This window comes from Hemitrygon akajei, chromosome 5 (assembly GCF_048418815.1).
Source record: "Hemitrygon akajei chromosome 5, sHemAka1.3, whole genome shotgun sequence".
Classification (NCBI taxonomy): Eukaryota; Metazoa; Chordata; class Chondrichthyes; order Myliobatiformes; family Dasyatidae; genus Hemitrygon; species Hemitrygon akajei.
Window position 1 is genome coordinate 104,830,488 of NC_133128.1, and position 26,664 is coordinate 104,857,151.

The 26,664-nt window shown below is 43.9% G+C and overlaps 1 protein-coding gene across 5 annotated transcripts in view; it reads left to right on the forward strand.

Moving 5' to 3' along the window:
- The window catches only part of lrch1 (leucine-rich repeats and calponin homology (CH) domain containing 1), a 502,659-nt gene that overhangs the window by 318,684 nt on the left and 157,311 nt on the right, over window positions 1-26,664 (forward strand). For all 5 annotated transcript variants that reach the window (XM_073046169.1, XM_073046165.1, XM_073046167.1 and 2 more), the window contains exons 8-10: window positions 7,756-7,861; window positions 14,425-14,538; window positions 17,472-17,529. In XM_073046169.1, the coding sequence (XP_072902270.1) occupies window positions 7,756-7,861; window positions 14,425-14,538; window positions 17,472-17,529 (278 nt within the window). The remainder of the gene's footprint in view (window positions 1-7,755; window positions 7,862-14,424; window positions 14,539-17,471; window positions 17,530-26,664) is intronic.

The following is a 26,664-nucleotide window of genomic DNA, read 5'->3' on the forward strand; positions in this document are numbered from 1 at the left end:
CCCCCCAATAGTGAGGATATTGTTGCTGTGGCTGCCCCCCCTCAATAATGAGGATATTGTTACTGTGGCTGCCCCCCCTCAATAGTGACGATATTGTTACTGTGGCTGCCCCCCCTCAATAGTGAGGATATTGTTGCTGTGGCTGCCCCCCTCAATAGTGAGGATATTGTTGCTGTGGCTGCCCCCCCTCAATAGTGAGGACATTGTTACTGTGGCTGCCCCCCCTCAATAGTGAGGATATTGTTGCTGTGGCTGCCCCCCCTCAATAGTGAGGATATTGTTGCTGTGGCTGCCCCCCTCAATAGTGAGGATATTGTTGCTGTGGCTGCCCCCCTCAATAGTGAGGATATTGTTGCTGTGGCTGCCCCCCCTCAATAGTGAGGACATTGTTACTGTGGCTGCCCCCACTCAATAGTGACGATATTGTTGCTGTGGCTGCCCCCCCTCAATAGTGAGGACATTGTTACTGTGGCTGCCCCCACTCAATAGTGACGATATTGTTGCTGTGGCTGCCCCCCCTCAATAGTGAGGATATTGTTGCTGTGTCTGCCCCCCCTCAATAGTGAGGATATTGTTGCTGTGGCTGCCCCCCCTCAATAGTGAGGATATTGTTGCTGTGGCTGCCCCCCCTCAATAGTGAGGATATTGTTGCTGTGGCTGCCCCCCCCCCAATAGTCACGATATTGTTCCTGTGGCTGCCCCCCTCAATAGTGAGGATATTGTTGCTGTTGCTGCCCCTCCTCAATAGTGAGGATATTGTTACTGTGGCTGCCCCCCCTGAATAATGAGGATATTGTTACTGTGGCTGCCCCCCCCCCCAATAGTGAGGATATTGTTGCTGTGGCTGCCCCCCCTCAATAATGAGGATATTGTTACTGTGGCTGCCCCCCCTCAATAGTGACGATATTGTTACTGTGGCTGCCCCCCCTCAATAGTGAGGACATTGTTACTGTGGCTGCCCCCCCTCAATAGTGAGGATATTGTTGCTGTGGCTGCCCCCCCTCAATAGTGAGGATATTGTTGCTGTGGCTGCCCCCCTCAATAGTGAGGATATTGTTGCTGTGGCTGCCCCCCTCAATAGTGAGGATATTGTTGCTGTGGCTGCCCCCCCTCAATAGTGAGGACATTGTTACTGTGGCTGCCCCCACTCAATAGTGACGATATTGTTGCTGTGGCTGCCCCCCCTCAATAGTGAGGACATTGTTACTGTGGCTGCCCCCACTCAATAGTGACGATATTGTTGCTGTGGCTGCCCCCCCTCAATAGTGAGGATATTGTTGCTGTGGCTGCCCCCCCTCAATAGTGAGGATATTGTTGCTGTGGCTGCCCCCCCTCAATAGTGAGGATATTGTTGCTGTGGCTGCCCCCCCTCAATAGTGAGGATATTGTTGCTGTGGCTGCCCCCCCCCAATAGTCACGATATTGTTCCTGTGGCTGCCCCCCTCAATAGTGAGGATATTGTTGCTGTGGCTGCCTACCCTCAATAGTGAGGATATTGTTACTGTGGCTGCCCCCCCTCAATAGTGAGGATATTGTTGCTGTGGCTGCCCCCTCCTCAGTAGTGAGGATATTGTTACTGTGACAGCCCCCCCTCAATAGTCAGGATATTGTTGCTGTGGCTGCCCCCCTCAATAGTGACGATATTGTTCCTGTGGCTGCCCCTCCTCAATAGTGAGGATTATGTTGCTGTGGCTGCCCCCACTCAATAGTGACGATATTGTTGCTGTGGCTGCCCCCACTCAATAGTGAGGATATTGTTGCTGTGGCTGCCCCCCCCAATAGTGACGATATTGTTACTGTGGCTGCCCCCCCCCCCAATAGTGACAATATTGTTGCTGTGGCTGCCTACCCTCAATAGGGAGGATATTGTTACTGTGGCTGCCCCCCCTCAATAGTGAGGATATTGTTGCTGTGGCTGCCCCTCCTCAATAGTGATGATATTGTTGCTGTGGCTGCCTACCCTCAATTGTGAGGATATTGTTACTGTGGCTGCCCCCCCTCAATAGTGAGGATATTGTTGCTGTGGCTGCCCCCCCAATAGTGACGATATTGTTGCTGTGGCTGCCCCTCCTCAATAGTGACGATACTGTTACTGTGGCTGCCTACCCTCAATAGTGACGATATTGTTGCTGTGGCTGCCTACCCTCAATAGTGAGGATATTGTTGCTGTGGCTGCCTACCCTCAATAGTGACGATATTGTTGCTGTGGCTGCCTACCCTCAATAGTGAGGATATTGTTACTGTGGCTGCCCCCCCCCTCAATAGTGAGGATATTGTTGCTGTGGCTGCCTACCCTCAATAGTGACGATATTGTTGCTGTGGCTGCCTACCCTCAATAGTGAGGATATTGTTGCTGTGGCTGCCTACCCTCAATAGTGAGGATATTGTTACTGTGGCTGCCCCTCCTCAATAGTGATGATATTGTTGCTGTGGCTGCCCCCCCCCCCGCAATAGTGACGATATTGTTGCTGTGGCTGCCCCTCCTCAATAGTGACGATATTGTTGCTGTGGCTGCCTACCCTCAATAGTGAGGATATTGTTACTGTGGCTGCCCCCCCCTCAATAGTGACGATATTGTTGCTGTGGCTGCCTACCCTCAATAGTGACGATATTGTTGCTGTGGCTGCCCCCCTCAATAGTGAGGATATTGTTACTGTGGCTGCCCCCACTCAATAGTGAGGATATTGTTACTGTGGCTGCCTACCCTCAATAGTGACGATATTGTTGCTGTGGCTGCCCCCACTCAATAGTGACGATATTGTTGCTGTGGCTGCCCCCCTCAATAGTGACGATACTGTTACTGTGGCTGCCCCTCCTCAATAGTGACGATATTGTTGCTGTGGCTGCCTACCCTCAATAGTGACGATATTGTTGCTGTGGCTGCCCCTCCTCAATAGTGACGATATTGTTGCTGTGGCTGCCCCCACTCAATAGTGACGATATTGTTGCTGTGGCTGCCCCCACTCAATAGTGACGATATTGTTGCTGTGGCTGCCCCCCTCAATAGTGACGATACTGTTACTGTGGCTGCCCCTCCTCAATAGTGACGATATTGTTGCTGTGGCTGCCTACCCTCAATAGTGACAATATTGTTGCTGTGGCTGCCTACCCTCAATAGTGACGATATTGTTGCTGTGGCTGCCCCTCCTCAATAGTGACGATATTGTTGCTGTGGCTGCCCCTCCTCAATAGTGAGGATATTGTTGCTGTGGCTGCCCCCACTCAATAGTGACGATATTGTTGCTGTGGCTGCCCCCACTCAATAGTGAGGATATTGTTGCTGTGGCTGCCCCCCTCAATAGTGACGATACTGTTACTGTGGCTGCCTACCCTCAATAGTGACGATATTGTTGCTGTGGCTGCCTACCCTCAATAGTGAGGATATTGTTGCTGTGGCTGCCTACCCTCAATAGTGATGATATTGTTACTGTGGCTGCCCCCCCCCCTCAATAGTGACGATATTGTTGCTGTGGCTGCCCCCCTCAATAGTGAGGATATTGTTACTGTTGCTGCCCCCACTCAATAGTGAGGATATTGTTGCTGTGGCTGTCCTCCCCATAGTGACGATATTGTTACTGTGGCTGCCCCCACTCAATAGTGACGATATTGTTGCTGTGGCTGCCCCCCTCAATAGTGAGGATATTGTTACTGTTGCTGCCCCCACTCAATAGTGAGGATATTGTTGCTGTGGCTGTCCTCCCCATAGTGACGATATTGTTACTGTGGCTGCCCCCACTCAATAGTGACGATATTGTTGCTGTGGCTGCCCCCCTCAATAGTGAGGATATTGTTACTGTTGCTGCCCCCACTCAATAGTGAGGATATTGTTGCTGTGGCTGTCCCCCCCATAGTGACGATATTGTTACTGTGGCTGCCCCCACTCAATAGTGAGGATATTGTTGCTGTGGCTGCCTACCCTCAATAGTGAGGATATTGTTGCTGTGGCTGCCCCCCTCAATAGTCAGGATATTGTTGCTGTGGCTGCCCCACTCAATAGTGACGATATTGTTGCTGTGGCTGCCTACCCTCAATAGTGAGGATATTGTTGCTGTGGCTGCCCCCCTCAATAGTGAGGATATTGTTGCTGTGGCTGTTCCCCTCAATAGTGAGGATATTGTTGCTGTGGCTGCCCCCCTCAATAGTGAGGGTATTGTTGCTGTGGCTGTTCCCCTCAATAGTGAGGATATTGTTGCTGTGGCTGCCCCTCTCAATAGTGAGGGTATTGTTGCTGTGGCTGTTCCCCTCAATAGTGAGGATATTGTTGCTGTGGCTGCCCCTCCTCAGTAGTGAGGGTATTGTTGCTGTGGCTGCCCCTCTCAATAGTGACGATATTGTTGCTGTGGCTGTTCCCCTCAATAGTGAGGATATTGTTGCTGTGGCTGCCCCTCTCAATAGTGAGGGTATTGTTGCTGTGGCTGTTCCCCTCAATAGTGAGGATATTGTTGCTGTGGCTGCCCCTCCTCAATAGTGAGGATATTGTTGCTGTGGCTGTTCCCCTCAATAGTGAGGATATTGTTGCTGTGGCTGTTCCCCTCAATAGTGAGGATATTGTTGCTGTGGCTGCCCCTCTCAATAGTGAGGGTATTGTTGCTGTGGCTTTCCTCCTCAATAGTGATGATATTATTGGGTGGCTGTTCCCCTCAATAGTGTGGATATTGTTGCTGTGGCTGTTCCCCTCAATAGTGAGGATATTGTTGCTGTGGCTGCCCCTCTCAATAGTGAGGATATTGTTGCTGTTGCTGCCCCTCCTCAATAGTGAGGGTATTGTTGCTGTGGCTGCCCCTCTCAATAGTGACGATATTGTTGCTGTGGCTGTTCCCCTCAATAGTGAGGATATTGTTGCTGTGGCTGCCCCTCTCAATAGTGAGGGTATTGTTGCTGTGGCTTTCCTCCTCAATAGTGATGATATTATTGGGTGGCTGTTCCCCTCAATAGTGTGGATATTGTTGCTGTGGCTGCCCCCCTCAATAGTGAGGATATTGTTGAGTGGGGGATGACCGACCAGGAGAAAGGCACAGTGACCAAATTTCTACTACTGAGTCTGTCTTTGTGGTTCAGAATTGATTCAGAGAAGAGAGTGGTGGTGACGGGGCTTCACTCATTCGAGGAACAGACAGGAGATAGCATAGACACGAAATACTCACATATGATACTTTGTCTCCATGTACCAGGGTCAAGAGCCATCTGTTACGTACCCTGTAACGGGTTAAAAGAACCAGCAGAAATGGAACACACCCAGAGTCTAGTTTTGCTACCAAAAAAACACTATTTATTAGTATCTACGTAATATAGTAATATAAAACCAGATAAATCAAACAGGTTAGCAGAATTTATGCATATATGAGTGTGTAAATATAAAACCCCAAACTTCGTCAAGCTTAGGTGGTAAATGATGCAGTCTTACAATGGTATAGGAAAGAAGTCAGTTCAGTTTGTGATATTGAGTTGAGTAGATTAAGGAGAGAGAGAGGGAGATTTGCTATTGAAAGGCGTATGTTGTGAGAAGGTAATTACGTTGATATTCCACAGATTCCACAACAGCAGTACAAAATAACAATAGCAGTGGGTTATATCTCCAAAGTTGTTCCACTCCACACATGAAGTATCACCAACAGTGATCTTCAACGAATATCCTTTCAACACAAGTGGTACCACACCCGAACTCAGCTACAGGTCATCCCAAAGTGGTGGCCACAGGATACTCAAACAAAATCCATTTTATCACCAAAAGTAGCTTATCACAAAAAAAGGGGACCATCTTCAAGGGAACCAGCACCCAGGCAAGGGTTGACACACCGGTAGATTCCACAAGGTTACCCCAATCGCACAACGTGATAGCCACTTATCCAGTTCCACGACATACGAAATAACTCTAACAGTGATTTGCCACAGGGGTGCCTTTCTTCAGTGAACTACCACACCCAGACAAGGGTACACACACGTGGTACTCACAAAGGTTTTCCCCTCACCAGTGAACCCACTCCTGTGAATTAACTAAGCGACAATCACACTTCCGTAGCCGAATGGAAACAAACTCACCCTTACGGGCTACTTAGAGAGTCCAAATAGTGCTCTCTTTGTCACTAGGTTTCTTCTGATTCAAACTTTCCTCTCCTCTCTTCTCTTCCTGCAAACTTGTTCTCGTTGCAAAGTTATTTATCAATACTCAGGATCGAACATAACTCACCCCTTTTAGGCTACTGAAAGTTTAAACCAGCGAACGACTCACTGGTGTCTTTCATTGACCGAATCCATCTTGACTAATTGTGTGTCTGTAAGAGGATCATCTGACCTTGCTTATTCAAAACAAGCCGCCATTTGTATAAACAATCGCTGCTCACCATAGCAACCCAGCAATTCTGCAGTCAGCAAAAATCCAAAAAAGAAAGTCAGTCTCAATTATCTCAGCGTTTTAAAGTAATGACATGACAATGGAAGGAGCTTGTTAGGAAGCGGAAAAGCAGGACCTCAAGGGTGGTAATCTCTGCCACACACCAGTGATGGTAGGAATAGGATGATTTGGGAGATGAATTCAGGGGTCAGGGTTTCAGCTTAAGCTTTCCTCTGGGGAAGATATGACCCATACGAAAGGAATGGATTACATCTGAACTCAACGGAGACTGATTTACTTATTTGCAAGATCTGTTGGGGAGAGTTCAAACTAGTTTGGTGGAGGAATGGAAACCAGAGTGATAGATCAGAGGATGGGGTAGTTGGTGTAAATTAGATGTGACATATAGAGAGACAATGAGGAAGGAAAGGAGCAGGAAGCGCATAATTGCAGTCGGATGGGTTGAAAATCGTCTATTTAGTTTGAGAAGTATCAGGAACTTGGAGCACGGGGCAGTGCATGAAATTCTAACGTATGGCCATTACAGTGACTTAGCTGTCACAAGGGCAGGCATGGCTACTGAATGTTTTGCGGTTATATTTTTCAAAAAGGCCAGGGAGGGATATAAAAGAGGTGGGGAAGTAGCATTGCTAATCAGCTGGAATTGTGAGTTAGTAACTTTACTGAGGGCACACTACCTTTAAGTCTTTTCCTTGTTTACCATTGGATGAGACTTGACGTAGATTGTTGAATACCTCAACTCCATCCGCAAAATGGGAATTTCCTGCTGGCCAAGCATTTCAAACCCTGTCCATGTTCCCATTCCAACATGTCAGTCCATGGCCTCCTCTTCTGCCACAATGAGTTACCCTCAGATTGCAGGAGCAACGCTTCATATTCTGTCTGGGTAGCCTCCAACCTGATAGCATGAACATCGATTTCTGGGAATTTTTCCCCTTCTCCTTCCTTCATCTTTATGTCTTCATTCTGGCCTCTTACCTTTTCTCCTCACCTGTTTATCACTTCCCGGTGCCCTTCCTCCTTCCCATTCTCCCATGATCCACTTTCCCCTCCTATCAGACGACTCCTTCTCCAGCTCTTTTCCTTTTCCACATCACTTCCCAGCTTCTTCCTTCATTCCCCTCCCCCACCCACCTGACTTTACCTATCACCTTCTAGATTGTTCTCCTCTTTCTCCACCCCTCCCACCTTCTTATTCTGGCTTCTCCCTCTTTTTCAGTCTTGATGAGGGGTCTCAGCCCAAAACCTTGACTGTTTATTCATTTACATAGCTGCCTGACCTGCTGTTCCTGCAGCATTGTGTGTGTCTTACTTTTCCAAATGGCCTTTACATTGTCACTTCTGCTTCAAAATGGTCTGTGTGCATTTGTTCATTTGATTTAATGTGCAATTCCCACCTTTAGCCTTTAGATGAAGATGCAGCCAGTCTGACCCTTCAAATGGCACATATCTCAGAGGAAGATCACTTGAATAAACAGGAGGAATATTTGAATGTTGGATCAATGAAAGGTGAGCTGTTTATGACATTCTTGCTGATTTAGCCAGTCTGAGTTCAAAAAATCTGTTTCTGAGTCATTTATTCCACAAAGTTCTTGTACAATATGAGAAGTGTTATCAGTATAGTACAGGGCCTTGGCCACAATGTTATATCAATCTTCTAGCTGACTCGAAGATCAATCAAACCCATCCCTCCATAGGCCCTCCATTTTGCTTTCATCCATCTGCCTATCAAAGTCTGTAATTTTTCCCTGATGTATCTGCCTTGACTGCCACCCCAGAAATGTGCTCCATGCACCCACCACTCTGTCAAAACAGAAAGTTTCCTCTAACATTCCCCATATACATTCTTCCAATCTCCTTAAAATTATGTCCTCTTCGTTAGCTGTTGTCACCCTGGAGAATAGAGCATAGGCTATCAACTCTATTCAGAGATACAGTGCAGAATAGGCCCTTCTGGGCCAATGAGGCACACCGCCCAGTAACCAACCTACTGCTTTAACCCTAGCCTCATCACAGGACAATTTACAATTCGGTTTTATGCCATCCATTGATGGCATTAGTTAGGGTTTTTTGTATCCTCCTATTATAACCTTTATTCATTCTTCCCTATTTGAATTCTCCCTCTTCCTCACCCCAACCTGTCAACCAGATTGCCTCCACAACCAATCCCTACAACAACCCTGGACTCACTTTGATCCCTTTACCGTAGCAACTCACTTATGTGTGACTTGTTTTCTCACTTTCTGAGTTCTTTTGCAGTGTGAACTCTTTCCACAGATGCTCTATGACCTTGAATGTTTCCAGCAGTTTGTTCTTATTTCAGAAGCGTTTGTAGTTCTTTTGATTTGTCATTTACCATAATATAAGCTTGGGCTGCTTGGCTGAGCACCAACTAATTCTGAGCAACAGCATTGATGTCTCAGTGTGACAGGGCTGTGACTTCTGGTGAGGGTAGCACAGTGCTGGGAGTTTTTACTTTTAACTTTGCTCCCCAGGAAGTTTCAAACACCCAGATGGATGGATTTTATATTTGATTACCACAAGCATTCATCTGAAGAATCAGTAGGCCTTGTTGACTGGTATTAGGAAGAAATGTAAGATGTACTCTGAATGGAAGGAATGGCATAGGCTTCACTGTACATCGCTGAGGATGGCTTAGTAACACTAGTATTAACAAAGCTAAGTAAGTCTTGAAAGGCATACTTTCCCAACTGGATTAGAGGCAAACTGGAACCTAACTTTGCAGTAAACAATCGATCTAATCCAAATGCTTAACTTGTTGATAATTGATAGCAATTATCAATGTGTTGTCCTAGAGATCACATCCAGTTTTCTCTCTGGAATATGGTGAGCTGTTTTGGATCCCTTATCTATGAAAGGATGTGCTGGCATTGGAAAGGGTCCAGAGGAGGTTCACAAGAATGAACCCAGCAATAAAACAGTAAACATATGAGGAATGGTGATGATTCTGGGTCTGTACCTACTAGAGTTTAGAGAAAGTGAGAAGAGATCTCATTAAAACCTATCAAGTATTGAAAGGCCTGGATTGAGTGAATGTGGAGAGGAACATCCTCTGTAGTGGGGAAGTCTAGGACAAGAGGTCACAGCCTCTGAATCAAAGAATGTCCCTTTAGAACAGAGATAAGAAGGAAATTCATTAGCCAGAGGGTGGTGAATCTGTGGAATTCATTGCCACAGATAGCTGTGGAGGCCAATTCATATGATATAAGTTGATTAGTGAAAGCATCAAAAACTGCAGGGAGAAGATAGGAGAATGGGATTTATAGGGATAATAAAACAGTCATGATGGAATGGTGGATTGGACTTGATAGGCTGAATGGCCTAATTCTGCTCCTATGTCTTACTCACCATCAAAGGTTCATTTTATTATCAAAGTATGTATGCAGAATACAACTCTGAAATTTGTTTCTTCTCCAGATAGCCATGAATACAGAAAACTATAGAAGTAGTTGAAAGAAAGACATCAATTCCCCCCACATGAAAAGAAAATGAAACAAAAGCTGGCAGACCCCAACCCCCCTCCCACACACACAAGCTAACAGATCACCCACACACAGAAGCAGCAACAAGAACATCAAAGCCCAAACTTCAATCCCAGCCCACCAATCAGCAATGAGAAAGAATGGGTGAGATCACTCAAAAACATAGATCTGAAAGAGGCCAGTGCAAACTACAGTTGCTGAGACAGTAACTGGCAAATTATAAATGATTGTAAGCAGAACGTTTTGCTCATACACACAAATGAAACACCAGAGTGCAAAGGTTGGAAATTAGGCAAACATGGGAATTCATTAAAGAGGTGTAAAAGGATTTTAATTTGTTGGCTCTGCTGAGGCCCCAGGTATGAAAAAGGATGAAGTACTGAGGAAAAATATAGGGAGTTAGGAAGGAAGTTGAAGAGCTGGAACTCAAGGTTAGTAATCTCTGAATTGTTGCCTGTGCCATTCACCAGTGAAGGTAAGAATAGGGATGATATGGCATTTGAATGTGTGGCTGAAGAATTGGGGCAGGATATTTGTCCATTAAGATTCCTTCTGGAGAAGGTATGACCTTTGCAAAAGGGACATATTACACCTGAACTCAAGGGGTCCAGTATCCTTGCAAGCAGGATTGGCAGAGCTTTTGTGGAGGGTTTAAACTACTTTGGCAAGGAGATTTGGAGCCAGAATGATATTAGAGGGTGGGACACTTGGTGTAAGGTTAGATGTGATACATAGAGAGATTGTGATGAAGGATATGCAGCAGACATTGCAGTCAGTTGGATGGGTTAAACTGTGTCTATTTTGATGCAAGAAATGTCAGGAGCAAGATGATGAAGTCAGAGTAAGGATAAATACATGGAACTATGATGGGACAGAGAGAGAGATAGGTGGGGAAGTGGCATCGCTAATTACTGCTGCATGAAGAAAAGATGTCATAGAGTATTGTGAGTGGAAGTCAGAAAGAGGAAGGGAGCAATCGCTCCATTGAGAATACTCTATAGACTCCCCAATAGCAACAAAGAAACTGACCAGGATCTAGATTTTGGAAAGGTGCAAGAATTACATCGTTGTTGTTGTGTGCGACTTCAAGTTCCACAATATTGATTAGTGTTTCCTTAGAGCAAAAGGTTTAGATAGAGCAGATTTTGTGAGGTGTGTATAGGAAAGATTCTTGGCACAGTACATGGACAGGTCAACTAGAGGAGAGGCCATACTGGATCTGGTGCTCAGCAATAAACCTAGTCAGGTGACAGGTGTCTTGATGGGTGAACATTTCAGAGACATTGACCACGGCTCCCTGACCTTTACAATGGCCCTAGACAATGGATAGGGGCAGCTAACATGGTAGAGCATTTAATTGGGGGAGGGTAACTTATGATGCTATTAGGTAGGAACTTGGTGGGTTTGTAAACTGGGAACAGATATACTAAAATTTAACTTCAAGTTTATTGCCATTCAGCCATGCACATGTATAGAGCGAAATAAAACATTTTTCCTCTGGGACCAGGTGCAAAACACAGTAACTATAGTCACACACAGTGCATCTAGTACAATCCAACACATACAGTCACAAAATAATTTTAGCACAAATCCCTGAGTGGCATGGGCTGAGGATTACAAGTTTATGTAAGACAGTATAATGTTACTGGCACTGTTTTAATAACCAAACAGCACTATAAATATGTGAAAGAACAGCAACAAAAGATGAAAGGTGACTGGTGCAGGATGTGAGTGTGACCATGAGTTGGGAGGGGGTGCGGAGGCAGGGCATTCCAACAGGGTGTACACGTGTGCTGGTGGCAGCAGGGTGTTAGGCAGTCTAACAGCCTGGGGGATGAAGCTATTGCCCAGCCAGTTCTTATGCTGTGGTATCTCTGCCTAATGGCAGAAGGTCAAAGAGTATGGGAAGGATGGGAGGAATCTTTGACAATGCTAGAGGCACTGAGTAAGCAGCACTTCTGATACGGGTCCTGAGAGAACAAGATGTTTTCAGCTGTCCTTACGGGGTCTTGCAATGTGCTGCATTTTAAGTTCCATTCCAGACAGTGATGCAGCTGGTCAGGATGCTCTTGATGCTACTCCAGTAGAATGTTGTGAAAAAGGTGGAGGGGGAGCCTTGCTTGCCTCATTCTCTTCAGAAAGTTGAGGCATGGCTGTGCTCTTTTGGCTAAAGATGTGGTGTTGAAAGGCCAAATGAGCTGGAGGAAATGCATAATGGAAAAGTGGAAGTTGGTGAAGGAGCACTTGCATGGGATTCTGGATAGGTTTGTCCCATTCAGGCGGGGAAAGGAACCATGGTTGACAAGAGATTTGGAACATTAGTTAAGAGGATGAAAGAATCAAGTATCAAACGAGGCTCTGGAGAGTTATAAAGTAGCCAGGAGCTTAAGAAGGTACTTGGAAGGGGACATGAGAAGTTGGATTAAGGAAAGCCCCAAAGCTTTGTCCGTGTATGTGAAGAACATGAAGGTAGGAGTGATCAGGAATAAAAGAAGTAATGTGCTTGGAGTTGGAGGAGGAAGAGGAAGTACTTAATAGTTCCCATCAGTATTCACCAGTGAGAGGAACCTATAAAAAGAATATAAGAGAGGCAAGAATGAATATTGAACCTCTGGAAAATGACGCTGGAGAGGTAGTAATGAAGGGCAAAGAAGTAGCAGAGGAGCTTAATAAGTATTTTATGTTTGTCTTTGCTGTAGAAGACAGAAGCAGAATGTCAGAAATAGAAGTGTGACATGGGGAAGAATTGAGTGTAGTTGCAATTATTAGGCAGAAGATGCTTGGGAAGGTGAAATGTTTAAAAGTAGATGTCACCTGGGCCAGATGGCCTACACTCCAGGGTTCTGAAAGAGCTGGCTGAAGAGATTGTGGAGACTTTGGTTACGATCTTTCAAGAACCTCAAGATTCTCGAATGATTCTGGAAGTTGCAAATGTCGACCTACTCTTTAAGAAGGGAGGGAGGCAAAAGACAGGAAATTATAGGCCAGATAGCCAGACTTGAGTGGTTGGGAAGATGTTGCGAGTCCATTATTAAGGATGAGCTTTTAGGGTATTTGGAGGCACGTAATAAAATAGGCCAAAGTCTGCATGATTTCTTTTAGAGGCATCTTGCTTGACTAATCTGTTGGAGTTCTTTGATGAAATAATAGACAAGATAGACAAGGGTGAGTCAGTGGATGTTGTTTACTTGGATTTTCAGAGGCCTTTGACAAGGTGCTGCACGTGAGGCTGCTAAACATGGTGAGACATTTCCTGTAATGCCAATGGTATTATAGGAAAGATACTAGCATAATTAGAAGATTGGTTGACTAGCAGGAGGCAGATTAGGAGAATGGCCAAAGAGGTGGCAGATGGAATATAGTGTAGAGGAAGTAAATGCTATTCCCTATTTCTGTTTTCTAAATGGGGCAAAGACTCAGAAATGAGAGATGCAAAGTGATTTTGGCGTCCTTGTGCAGATTTCATTAAGGCTAACTTGCAGGTTGAGTCCATGGTAAGGAAGGCAAATGCAATGTTACCACACAAGCAAGGATGTGATGCTGAGACATTGGTCAGATCACACTAGGGGAGTTTGCACCCTGGTGTATGAACTAGTAAACTAATCTAATCTTATTTTTTAATCACATATGGCCAGTGTTTTTATTGACAGTAGATTTGAAATAAGGGGTTTCATAGCTAATTTAAATCTAAGTAAGCTATTGCAATCTTCTCCATCTCCGTTCAATCTTGAGAAATCATTCAGTTTTCTTGATGTGCATTTCACAGGCACTTTATTAGATACACCTGTACACCTCATTAATGCAAATATTTAATCAGCCAATCATGTGGCAGCTACTCGATACATGCAGACATGGTCAAGAGCTTCATTTGTTGTTCAGATCAAACATCAGAACAGGGAAGAATTGTGATCGAAGTGACTGACCATGGAATGATTGCTGGTGTCAGATGTTTGAGTACCTCAGAAACATCTGATGTTTTGAGATTTTCATGCACGACAGTGTCTAGAGTTTACAGAAAACTGTGCGAAAAACAAAAAAATCTCAAGTCAGTGGCAGTTCTGTGGGCAAAAACACTTGGTTAATAAGAGAGGTCATAGGAGAATGGCCAGACTGGTTCTAGTTGACACAAAGATGACAGTAACTCAAATAACCATGTGTTACAACAGCAGTATGCAGAAGAGCATCTCTGAACACATGTTGAACCTTGAAGTGGATGGGCTACAGAGGCAGGAAACCCACTAGGTCCCCCTCCTGTGGCCACATTATTAGGTACACTCCTGTATCTAATAAAGTTGCCACTGAGTGTATCTCAGATTTGTACTCTAATGCAACCACATCTCAAGTCAAAATTATTTCTTGTTATAGTTCAAATTCTCAATGAGCAGTAGTGTAGAGAGTCTACTGTTGCTTGAGGCTAATCTCAAGGTAAAAGATTAGCAATTCAGCTTTAGTTGCACTTTGGGCATGAATAATAATGATTAGCAATTAATCCAGTTAACAGTAGTAGATTAGTAGAGTAGCTTTCTTTTTATGTTTTCAGCTCTATTAAAGTACTCTTTTTCCTTCCAGTGGAATCTGATCAGGAGACAAAGGATTTTCTGCAGCGTAATTTCGAAGTGGAAGAGAAATTGGCTGTCCAAGATGATGGCTTAAGTTCTGAGTTTAGGATTTACATGAAGGCAAGTATCAAGCTCAGTGTTTCATGGGGGTGCACAAATGCAAAGGTTCTCTTGTTGAAAACTGCATCTGGTAATATCCATTTCCTTCACTGAATGCAGTTTTGTTCTTCAGAGTAGGTTTTTATTCAGTCAAGGGAAAGCATGCTGCACTAGCAATCCATCTTCTGAGAAAAATTAAATATTGTCAAGGTGATTGAGAACTGGTCTTTGAAGTTTGAAGCCAAAGGAAAAACATTTTAATTGAAATCATTACCATATTTCTTTAATTTTATATGTAATTTCAGTGTTTTCCATAAATAAAGTTATTATCAAAGTATGTATACATTACACAACTTTGAGAATTGTCTCCTTACAGATAGCCTCAAAACAAGAAACCCAGAAAAATGACAAACAGCCAATAGGCAGAGGGGGAAAAAGTCATGCAAACAATAGAAGCAAATAGCATTGAGAATGAAAGTAAGTTTCCAATGTGAAGCCCAGAGCAGACCCACAGTCTCTGTGCGGCAAAGAACAGAGCCAACGTCACAGAGCAAGAGCAGAACTGGCTCAACCCTCGCCTGTGGTTCCGACACACGGCCTTTTCAATTCACCTGACCTGGCGTTTAAATCGTCTAAACATCAGGTCACTCCTCACTCTAGGACCTGGGCCCTGCTGATTCGATACACTCTGGCCCTGGACCCTGCCACCATGTTCCAGCCCATATTCAATCTTTCCAAATCAGCCCAGCACTTAGCTCAAACAAGCTTTGCTCTTGGTTTAGGTGGACAGGGCCCAAATCTGCCTTTCCTCCTTTTCTCCGCTCCACTTACTCCCACTTCATCTTGAATATGCCTCAATCTTACCCCGTCTGCATCTCGCACTTGCACTCTTCGACCCTCACTCAGCCTTGCCTTTGCTTTTTTCTTCATTGTTTGCGGTGATTGTTTACCATAATTTTTTAAGGAAGAAGTGTTAATACCAAAGTTTTTAGTTGTATTTATTTTATTTGGGAACTACCACTAAGTTGTCGCTCACCCTCAGCAGCGCCGTCTTGACCAGAAAACTAAATACTCCCAGGTTTCAAGACCTTTATTGAATGTAGTACATCGCACAACTATGTTGTAGTTCAACTTGAATTAACTGCTGAAACTGATATTAAATTCAGAAGCAATGCTTTGTAGCTTACAATATTTGTATCAGAGTTTGTAACTTTCTCAGATATGCATTATTTTCAGTATTTTAAAAAAAGCTTTTGATTTAAGGAGATGTTTCAGGTAAATATCATAGACACACTTTAAGGGGTTGCAAACATTAAATGTAATTGTTTAAAGATTAACTGCCCATTCTGGCCTCAAAGTTGACTATCTGCTCAAATTTTCCAGTTTAAGAAGGTGCTACTGAAGGTATGTGACAGCTTGCTGGTATATCAGAGGCAAGAAATATGACTAAAATATTACGGATAGCACCTTTGCTGATCAGAGACAAGAGATATGACTATAAACATAACTAATAACACCTTTTCAGAAGCAAATTGTGGTCAACTATCATAGCAATCAATGAAGTAGCAAATCTGATTTGAAGGTTGGCCTTGCGGGAGCATCGCAAAGATGGAATGTAGCGTGTTCGAGATGTGGTCACAGACTTAGTTCGTATTGCTAACACTGTTGGAGTGAACAATTTAGACCAGAGACAATGCAGAAGAGTTTTGATGGACGTCCATTTAACCCAGGTGCAAGGTTGAATTGCTCCAAGTGCCAGGTTGATTTGGTGAGATCGAGAACAGTTTTAGGCTGTGAAGTCCAGGTGTGTCGCTGTACCAGGGTCTGGGTACTAGAGCGAGGCACGACTCAGTACTTGGACAATTTAAAAGTTGTTCTAGACTGGAAAGCCATAATGCAGAGGCAAGGGTCAGGCTCGCCATCACTTCCTGACAATGTTTATTCCTCTCTCTGGTGGCTGTGAGTTTTGCGGCATTTTTGCCTGCTAGTATGATGAACAATATCGAAGCTTGGGCCTACCACTCTGGCTGCTCCGGAGAGCAGACCTAAGGACTCAACTTGGTTCAGAATGCTGTCATTTACATCTATTGTTTGCACCATGTATGTGTTTTTTCTCTTTCTCTGAGCAGTGGTTATGGTCTTTCTTTTTTTTAATGAAGTTCTTCAGGTTTCTTGCTTTGTGGCTGTCTGTAGACAGACAAATCTCAAGGTGTATGATTTATACATCATGATAATAAATGTACTTTGATTTGATTGAATATATCAATTTTGAAGTGGTTGGCCAACCACATTATTTATTAGAAGAAGCCTTTCAATCAGGTCTTCCCAGCCTGGGATCCACAGACTCCTTGGTTAATGATAGGGGTCCATGCCGTGAAAAAGGTTGGGAACCCCCGCTTTAAAGCTTGAATCAATGTGCTGGACTTCAGGCCAAGCAGGTAGCATGTTTTCTGGGCCCTGAGATCTTTCCTTGTGTCACTTCTGTGTGTGAAAAGGAGCCTTGTGCCACAGTCTATAGCAATGTCACATTACATCATTCCTTTATTCCTCTCTTCTACCAGACTACATACATTTCAGATTGAAGATGGTAGAAAAATTAATATCTTCCATTTATGTCCTATTCACATTATAAAAAGCAACTGTTATAATTAAAAACTCTTCCACGAGTGACTGGTTCCATAGAAATAAAATAAACAGCTGTAAAGACCAATTACTAATTTATATATTTACAAATAAATTATTTTGTTAACCATTTATTCCACCTCAAACTGTTACAAAAATTGTTGCTTGAAAGAGATTTTTGCTCCCAGTGATGAAATATTTTAATGAATATACCCAAGTTTGTCCGGGGATTATGAAAGTCAGATCAGTGCATGAAACGGTATACGATTGTCAAAGTCAATGTAATCATGCCCTCAGAGCACATTACTAACTTTCTCGTTGCTTTAACACAGGCAGAGGAGCCTGAGGAACCGCTGATAATTGAGGAAGAGTCAAGTTGGACAATAGAACAAATGTTAGTGATTTTTTAATATAATTTTTGTTCAGAAATGTTCAGTTAATGTTTCTAGTCCTTTCTGCAAAATCACACTGGAAATCAGTTCCATTTGCATCATCTTACATGCAAAACCCAACCTAAGTGTATCTTCATCTATGCAAACAGTAGGTGGTTGCTAGAAACACATCAGATTGACTCTATACAGGTCAGGAACATTACCAAGGAATAAACCATTCTACAGGGCTTTCAACATGCTGCCTTAATAGTGCTATGAAATGTAAATAGACAAGCTCTCATATATTGTTACCTTCCAGTTAAACGTGTTTTGCCTGCCTTCGCAAAGGGAGATGTTGCTCTTGTACAAAGATTGGATCACAGTTTCCTGTCTCTAATCTTATAGTACCGGGCACTGGAATGTAAAAACTATAAACCATAAAATATAGGAGCAGAATTAGGCCCTTTGGCCCATCAAGGCTGCTCCACCATTTCATCACCACTGATGCAATTTTTCTCTCAGTCCTGATCTCCTGCCTTCTTCCTGTATCCCTATTTAGCCCCTTGGTAAGCCTCAGGTTCACTCAGCTCACTTCCATCTAGGGGGAGCAGCCTTCGGCCCTGCCAAACTGGCAATTAGCTTTTGTAGATGCTGTGTGATGTCTCCCCCCCCCCCCCCCGAAAATAACAGACAGTACACGATATGCGATTAAATTATTACACTTACTGGAGCTATGTACTTAATAGAGATACAATATAAAAGGAATATATACAATATAATATAGAAATGTACAGCACATTACAGGCCCTTCGGCTCACGATGTTGTGCCGACCCTCAAACCCTGCATCCCATATAACCCCCCCCCCCCCACCTTAAATTCCTCCATATACCTGTCTAGTAGTCTCTTAAACTTCACTAGTGTATCTGCCTCCACCACTGACTCAGGCAGTGCATTCCACGCACCAACCACTCTCTGAGTGAAAAACCTTCCTCTAATATCCCCCTTTAACTTCCCTCCCCTTACCTTAAAGCCATGTCTTCTTGTACTGAGCAGTGGTGCCCTGGGGAAGAGGCGCTGGCTATCCACTCTATCTATTCCTCTTAATATCTTGTACACCTCTATCATGTCTCCTCTCATCCTCCTTCTCTCCAAAGAGTAAAGCCCTAGCTCCCTTAATCTCTGATCATAATCCATACTCTCTAAACCAGGCAGCATCCTGGTAAATCTCCTCTGTACCCTTTCCAATGCTTCCACATCCTCCCTATAGTGAGGCGACCAGAACTGGACACAGTACTCCAAGTGTGGCCCAACTAGAGTTTTATAGAGCTGCATCATTACTTCGCATCTCTTAAACTCTATCCCTCTACTTATGAAAGCTAACTAAGCTTTCTTAACTACCCTATCTACCTGTGAGGCAACTTTCAGGGATCTATGGACATTTATCCCCAGATCCCTCTGCTCCTCCACACTATCAAGTATCCTGCCATTTACTTTGTACTCTGCCTTGGAGTTTGTCCTTCCAAAGTGTACCATCTCACACTTCTCCAGTTTGAACTCCATCTTCCACGTCTCAGCCCACATCTGCATCCTATCAATGTCTCTCTGCAATCTTTGACAATCCCCTACAACACCACCAACCTTTGTGTCATCTGCAAACTTGCCAATCCACCCTTCTACCCCCAGATCCAGGTCGTTAATAAAATTCACGAAAAGTAGAGGTCCCAGAACAGATCCTTATGGAACACCACTAGTCACAATTCTCCAATCTGAATGTACTGCCTCCACCACGACCCTCTGCCTTCTGCAGGCAAGCCAATTCTGAATCCACCTGGCCAAACTTCCCTGGATCCCATGCCTTCTGACTTTCTGAATAAGCCTACCGTGTGGAACCTTGTCAAATGCCTTACTAAAAACCATGTAGATCACATCCACTGCACTACCCTCATCTATATGCCTGGTCACCTCCTCAAAGAACTCTATCAGGCTTGTTAGGCACGATCTGCCCTTCACAAATCCATGCTGACTGTCCCTGATCAGACCATATTTCTCTAAATGCCCATAGATCCTATCTCTAAGAATCTTTTCCAACAGCTTTCCCACCACAGATGTAAGGCTCACTGGTCTATAATTACCTGGACTATCCCTACGACCTTTTTTGAACAAGGGGACCACTTTCGCCTCCTTCCAATCCTCCGGAACCATTCTCGTGGGCAATGAGGACATAAAGATCCTAGCCAGAAGCTCAGCAATCTCTTCCCTCGCCTCGTGGAGCATCCTGGGGAATATTCCGTCAGGCCCCGGGGACTTATCCTTTCTAATGTATTTTAACATCTCCAACACCTCCTCTCCCTTAATATCAACATGCTCCAGAACATCAACCTCACTCATATTGTCCTCACCGTCATCAAGTTCCCTCTCATTGGTGAATACCGAAGAGGAGTATTCATTGAGCACCTCACTCATTTCCACAGCCTCCAGGCATATCTTCCCACTTTTATCTCTAATTGGTCCTACCTTCACTCCTGTCATCCTTTTGTTCTTCACATAATTGAAGAATGCCTTCTCATGCCCCCTTCTTGCTCTTCTCAGCCCCTTCTTAAGCTCCTTTCTTGCTACCCTATATTCCTCAATAGACCCATCTGATCCTTACTTCCTAAACCTCATGTATGCTGCCTTCTTTCACCTGACTATATTTTCCACTTCACTTGTCACCCATGGTTCCTTCACCCTACCATTCTTTATCTTCTTCACCGGGACAAATTTATCCCTAACATCCTGCAAGAGATCCTTAAACATCGACCACATGTCCATAGTACATTTCCCTGCAAAAACATCATCCCAATTCTCACCACAAGTTCTAGCCTTATAGCCTCATAATTTCCCCTTCCCCAATTAAAAATTTTCCTGTCCTCTCTGATACTATCCTTTTCCATGATCATGCTAAAGGCCAGGGAGTGGTGATCACTGTCCCCCAGATGGTCACCCACCGAGAGATCTGTGACCTGACCCGGTTCGTTACCTAATACTAGATCTAGTTTGGCATTCACCCTAGTCAGCCTGTCAACATACTGTGACAAGAATCCATCCTGGACACACTTAACAAACTCTGCCCCATCTAAACTCTTGGAAATAATCAAGTGCCAATCAATATTAGGGAAGTTAAAGTCACCCATGATAACAACCCTGTTATTTTTGCACCTTTCCAAAATCTGCCTCCCAATCTGCTCCTCGGTATCTCTGCTGCTACCAGGGGGCCTATAGAATACCCCCAGTAGAGTAACTGGTCCCTTCCTGTTCCTGACTTCCACCCATACTGACTCGAAAGAGGATCCTGCTACATTACCCACCCTTTCTGTAGCTGTAATAGTATCCCTGACCAGTAATGCCACCCCCCTCCCCTTTTCCTCCCCTCTCTATCCCTTTTAAAGCACTGAAATCCAGGAATATTGAGAATGCATTCCTGCCCTGGTGCCAGCCAAGACTCTGTAATGGCCACTACATCGTAATTCCATGTATGTATCCAAGCTCTCAGTTCATCACCTTTGTTCCTGATGCTTCTTGCATTGAAGTACACACACTTTAGCCCTTACTACCTTTACACCCTTTATTCTGCTTCTCTTTCCTCAAAGCCTCTCTATATGTTAGATCTGGCTTTACTCCATGCACTTCTTTCACTGCTCAATCGCTCCGGATCCCATCTTAAAAGGCGCCAAACTTATCAAAGTCCAACCACTTCGTGCACAATCGTTGGAGCTCAGACAAGGAAGTCTTCTTGCCACCATCCAATCCCCTCCAACCTCCTTAACCCGCCACCTGGGAACAACAAAGGTGGTCGACCAGACGCCCCACACGAATCTGTCCTCATCTTCTCTCCTTGCCGAAAACCCTTGGCCTGTGACACCCTCTAAGGGTCCGTTCTGTCGCCCAACTTACAACATCACGTCTTCTCCCTCTAACCCCCTCATATCATCTCTCCCAAAGTCTGCCCAACTCTAGCTTACAGACCCACAAGAAAGAATAACCTCTATCCCAATTGGTTGACAAAGGAATACGATTCTTGTTATCAGTAATTGTATATCCCCACAAACGAATACAATTCTATTTATTAGTAATTATAACCCAAACAACTGCAAGAGAAAGCACTCTCTCTCCAGTTATCATAACAAAGAAGCATTTTTACTTTTAACGAAGAAACCATTTTGATTAACACACGAAGTAACATAAAGAAGAAACCCCCTTACACCTACATGCCCTGACCAATCAAAAATCTATCAACCTCTGTCTTCAATATAGCCAGTGACTTGCCCTCCAGAGTGCCTATGGCAACAAATTACACAGATTTTCCACCCTCTGGCTACAGAAGTTCCTCCTCATCTCCATTCTAAAAGGACGCTGCTCTATTCTGAGGCTTTGTCCTTTGGTCTTAGACCCTCTCACTGGAGGAAGACAGACAGACAGACATACTTTATTGATCCGGAGGAAATTGGGTTTCGTTACAGTCGCACCAACCAAGAATAGTGTAGAAATATAGCAATATAAAACCATAAATAATTAAATAATAATAAGTAAATTATGCCAAGTGGAAATAGGTCCAGGACCAGCCTATTGGCTCAGGGTGTCTGACACTCCAAGGGAGGAGTTGTAGTTTGATGGCCACAGGCAGGAATGACTTCCTATGACGCTCAGTGTTGCATCTCGGTGGAATGAGTCTCTGGCTGAATGTACTCCTGTGCCTAACCAGTACATTATGGAGTGGATGGGAGACGTTGTCCAAGACGGCATGCAACTTGGACAGCATCCTCTTTTCAGACACCATCATCAGAGAGTCCAGTTCCATCCCCACAACATCACTGGCCTTACAAATGAGTTTGTTGATTCTGTTGGTGTCTGCTACCCTCAGCCTGCTGCCCCAGCACACAACAGCAAACACGATAGCACTGGCCACCACAGACTCGTAGAACATCCTCAGCATCGTCTGGCAGATGTTAAAAGACCTCAGTCTCCTTAGGAAGTAGAGACGGCTTTGACCCTTTTTGTAGACAGCCTCAGTGTTCTTTGACCAGTCCAGTTTATTGTCAATTCGTATCCCCAGGTATTTGTAATCCTCTACCATGTCCCCACTGACCCCTTGGATGGAAACAGGGGTCACCGGTGCCTTAACCCTCCTCAGGTCCGCCACCAGCTCCTTTTTCACATTAAGCTGCAGATGATTCTGCTCACACCATGTGACAAAGTTTCCCACCGTAGCCCTGTCCTCAGCCTCATCTCCCTTGCTGATGCATCCAACTATGGCAGAGTCATCAGAAAACTTCTGAAGATGGCAAGACTCTATGCAGTAGTTGAAGTCCGATGTGTAGATGGCGAAGAGAAAGGGAGACAGGACAGTCCCCTGTGGAGCCCCAGTGCTGCTGACCACTCTGTCTGACACACACTGTTGCAAGCGCATGTACTGTTATCTGCCAGTCAGGTAATCAATAATCCATGACACCAGGGAAGCATCTACCTGCATCACTGTCAGCTTCTCACGCAGCAGAGCAGGGCGGATGGTGTTGAACGCACTGGAGAAGTCAAAAAACATGACCCTCACAGTGCTCGCCGCCTTTTCCAGGTGGATGTAGACACGGTTCAGTAGGTAGACGATGGCATCCTCAACTCCTAGTCAGGGCTGATAGGCGAACTGGAGGGGGTCTAAGTGTGGCCTATCCGTAGGCCACACTTAGCACACTGAAGCACCCTCTCCACATCCACTCTAATGAGGTCTTTCACCATTCTGTCAACATCCTGAGTCCAGCACCTGCGGCCTTTATTGTCTTGACCCATCTAAGAGTGTGCACATGGAATATAGTCGAGTGAACTTGACTTTGTGACACACATTGCAAGTCTGTGCACAAGGATATATATGGTGTCAATAGAAGGCCAGCAATATCATGAAGGATCCCACCATACTGCCTATGGACTAATGTGTTGAGCTTTTCTTTTCTGAAGTGAGGAGGCTGCACAGCTTTAAGAGACCTGGGTTCAGTTCTGCCTTGGATGCTTGAATTTTGGGAAGTGCATTGGATTGGTGCAAATGAGTGTTTTCTCAGCAGGCTGAAGAGCGGAGTAACTCATCAATGCTGGATGACTCTGGCTGTGTGACAGCCCTTAGCAAGTTTGAAATGTACATATAACATAAATCTTAATGTTGTTCATGTAGGAGGTAAGGTGAGTGAGTTTGCAGATGAGACAAAAATGTGTATTGGTAGTGGGGAAAATGGTTTAAAGTCTACAAGATGATAGTGATCCCAGAGATCTGAGAGAGGTTGCTGAACAAATACCGTAGATTCCGGATTTTAAGCCGCTACTTTTTTCCCACATTTTGAACAGCTTTGAACTCTGCGGCCTTTAATACGGTGCGGCTAATGCATTTTTTTTTCATGCCGCCAAAAACATTTTGCCTCGTAACAGTAGACCAATAAAATTGATGAGTAGTTCACAGAGGTCCAATGAAATTGTACGATAAATCAAGCGCACTTTCACAATTAAATTATTGTAAATCAGTCATTTGTACTCACCCTCATCAACATGGAAAACACTCGAAGAAAAGCATTGTGCTGCCTTTATGGCAGTTATTTAGTTTATAATATTTTCGCTTAGTAATTCATTTTCTAGTTAAAGTTAGAAGAGTTTTAACTATATTTGTTTTCTGTACTACATCGCGGGATGCTATGACGTCACACCCGGTTTCGCCGCGTCTTGTGGGAAAAATACCAGTTTGTGATAAACGGGATGGCAGGGGCGAGCGGCGGAGCGGTGGAGCCAAAACGCTGCTTTTAAGTTAAAGGCGATCAATAACTTTTCCTGGTAGGCTGCAGTATATATATTTTTTACCAGTTGTTAGGAGATATTGGAATGTTGTTCAGTAAAAAAGTATACGCAACGTATATTTAAAAGTAGCCGCGTTACAGGCACGGTTCGAAAAAAAGCATTTGCAATATGTATTTGTTTATGTTACCATATGGATTTAATTAAAAGTTAAAAAATCCTCACGTGTAATATCTTTCTGTGTAAATATCTCATATTACAACGTGGGACACCTGCGGCCGAAAATCCGGTGCGGCCTGTACAAGTAAAAAATTGATTTTCTTTCTAAAATTAGAGCCAGCGGCTTTTAATCAGGTGCGCTCTGTAGTCCGGAATCTACGGTAACCGATACATTGGTTATGATCTTTCAAGAATCACTTGATTCTGGCATGGTTCTGGACATGGTTCTGGAGGACTGGAAGATTGCAAATGTCACTCCACTCTTTAAGAAGGGACGAAGGCAAAAGAAAGGAAATTATAGGCCAGTTAGCCTAACCTCAATGGTTGGGGAAGTGTTGGAGTCCATTATTAAGGATGAGGTTTCAGGATATTTGGAGACTGGTGATAAAATAAGTCAAAGTCAGCATGGCTTCTGAAAAGGGAAATCTTGCCTGACTAATCTGTTAAAGTTCTTCAAGGAAGTAACAAGCGAGGTGGACGTAGGAGAGTTGTGGATGTAATTTACTTGGATTTTCAGAAGGCATTTGATAAGGTGCCATACAAGAGGCTGCATAACAAGATAAAATCCCCTGGCTTTACATGAAAGATACTGGTATGGATAGAGGAATGGCTGATAACCAGGATGTAGCGTGTGGGAATAAAGGGAATCTTTTCTGTTTGGCTACAAATGACTAGTGATGTTCCTCAGGGGTCATGGGGACTGCTGCTTTTCACATTGTTTGTTAATGATTTAGATCATGGAATTGATGGCTTTGTAACAAAATGTTAGCAGATTATACAAGATGTAGGTAGTGCTGAGAAAGTACTGTGATTGCTGCAGAACTTAGACAAATTGGAAGAATGGGGAAAAATGTGGCAGGTGGAATACAGTGTTGGGAAATGTAGGATAATGCATTTTGGTAAAAGAAACAATAATGCAGACTATTATCTAAATGAGGAGAAATCTCAAACATCAGATGTGCAAAGGGACTTCAGAGTCCTCGTGCAAGACTCCCAGAAGGTTAATTTGCAGGTTGAGTCTGTGGTAAAGAAGGCAAATGTAATGTTGGCATTTAGTTCAAGGGAATAGAATATAAAAGAAAGAAGATAATGCTGAGCCTTTATAGGACACTAGTCAGGCCACACTTGGAGTATTCTCAACAGTGTTGGGCTCCATATCTCAGAAAGGATGTGTTGCCATTGGAGAGAGTCCCAGAGGAGGTTCACGGGGATGATTCCGGGATTGAAAGGGTTAACATATGAGGAGCATTTGGTAGCTTTGGGCCTGTACTGAATTTAGAAGAATGTGGGGGGGGGGGGGGGGGGGATCTCATTGAAAGCTACCGAATATTGAAAGGACTAGATAAGGTAGATGTGGAGACAATGTTTTCTTTGGTGAGATTGTCCAGAACTTGAGGGTACAGCTTCAAAGTTGATCCAATATTATATGCATTTGTTGGAAAAAAGTACGTGAACCTTTTCTTCAGTAACTGGTGTGACTCCCTCCCCTCCCCCCCCCCCCCCCCCCCCCCCCCCACATACAGCAACAACTTCAACTAAATGTTTCCGGTAACTGTTCTTTTCTTTTCAAATCTTTTTATTATTATTCAAAAATACACAGGTACATCGAAGTAACAACACTTACAATGCCTCAAAAAAATTTTTTTAATTATCCTGAAAATTGAAAATTTTTGTGAATTAAAAAAAAACCCTACTAAGCAAGAAAAGTGAGAAAAAAAAAGAACCCATTGAGGGCACAACCCCGGAGCCATGCGTCATATAGAAAGCTTCTAAAAATAAACATCAAACCGCCAACAAGAAGAAAAAATATATCAAAACAAAATTTACACTTAGATCGTGGAGGAGATCTATCAGTTAACTGAAATGATAGTAACGAGCAAATGAGCCCCATCTCTTCTCAAAATCAAATAAAGGTAGAGACAAATTCATTTAAAGGAAGTAATTCATTTTTACTAAAATTTATTTTATATCCTGAAAAATCTGCAAATTTGTAAATCAACTTTAGCAAAGCAGGAATAGATTCTTCAGGCTTAGATATATATACCAATAAATCATCAGCATAAAGAGCGATCTTGTGCATGGTCTCATTCATAAAAATCCCATGAATATTTCTAGCTTCACGAAGAGCAATAGT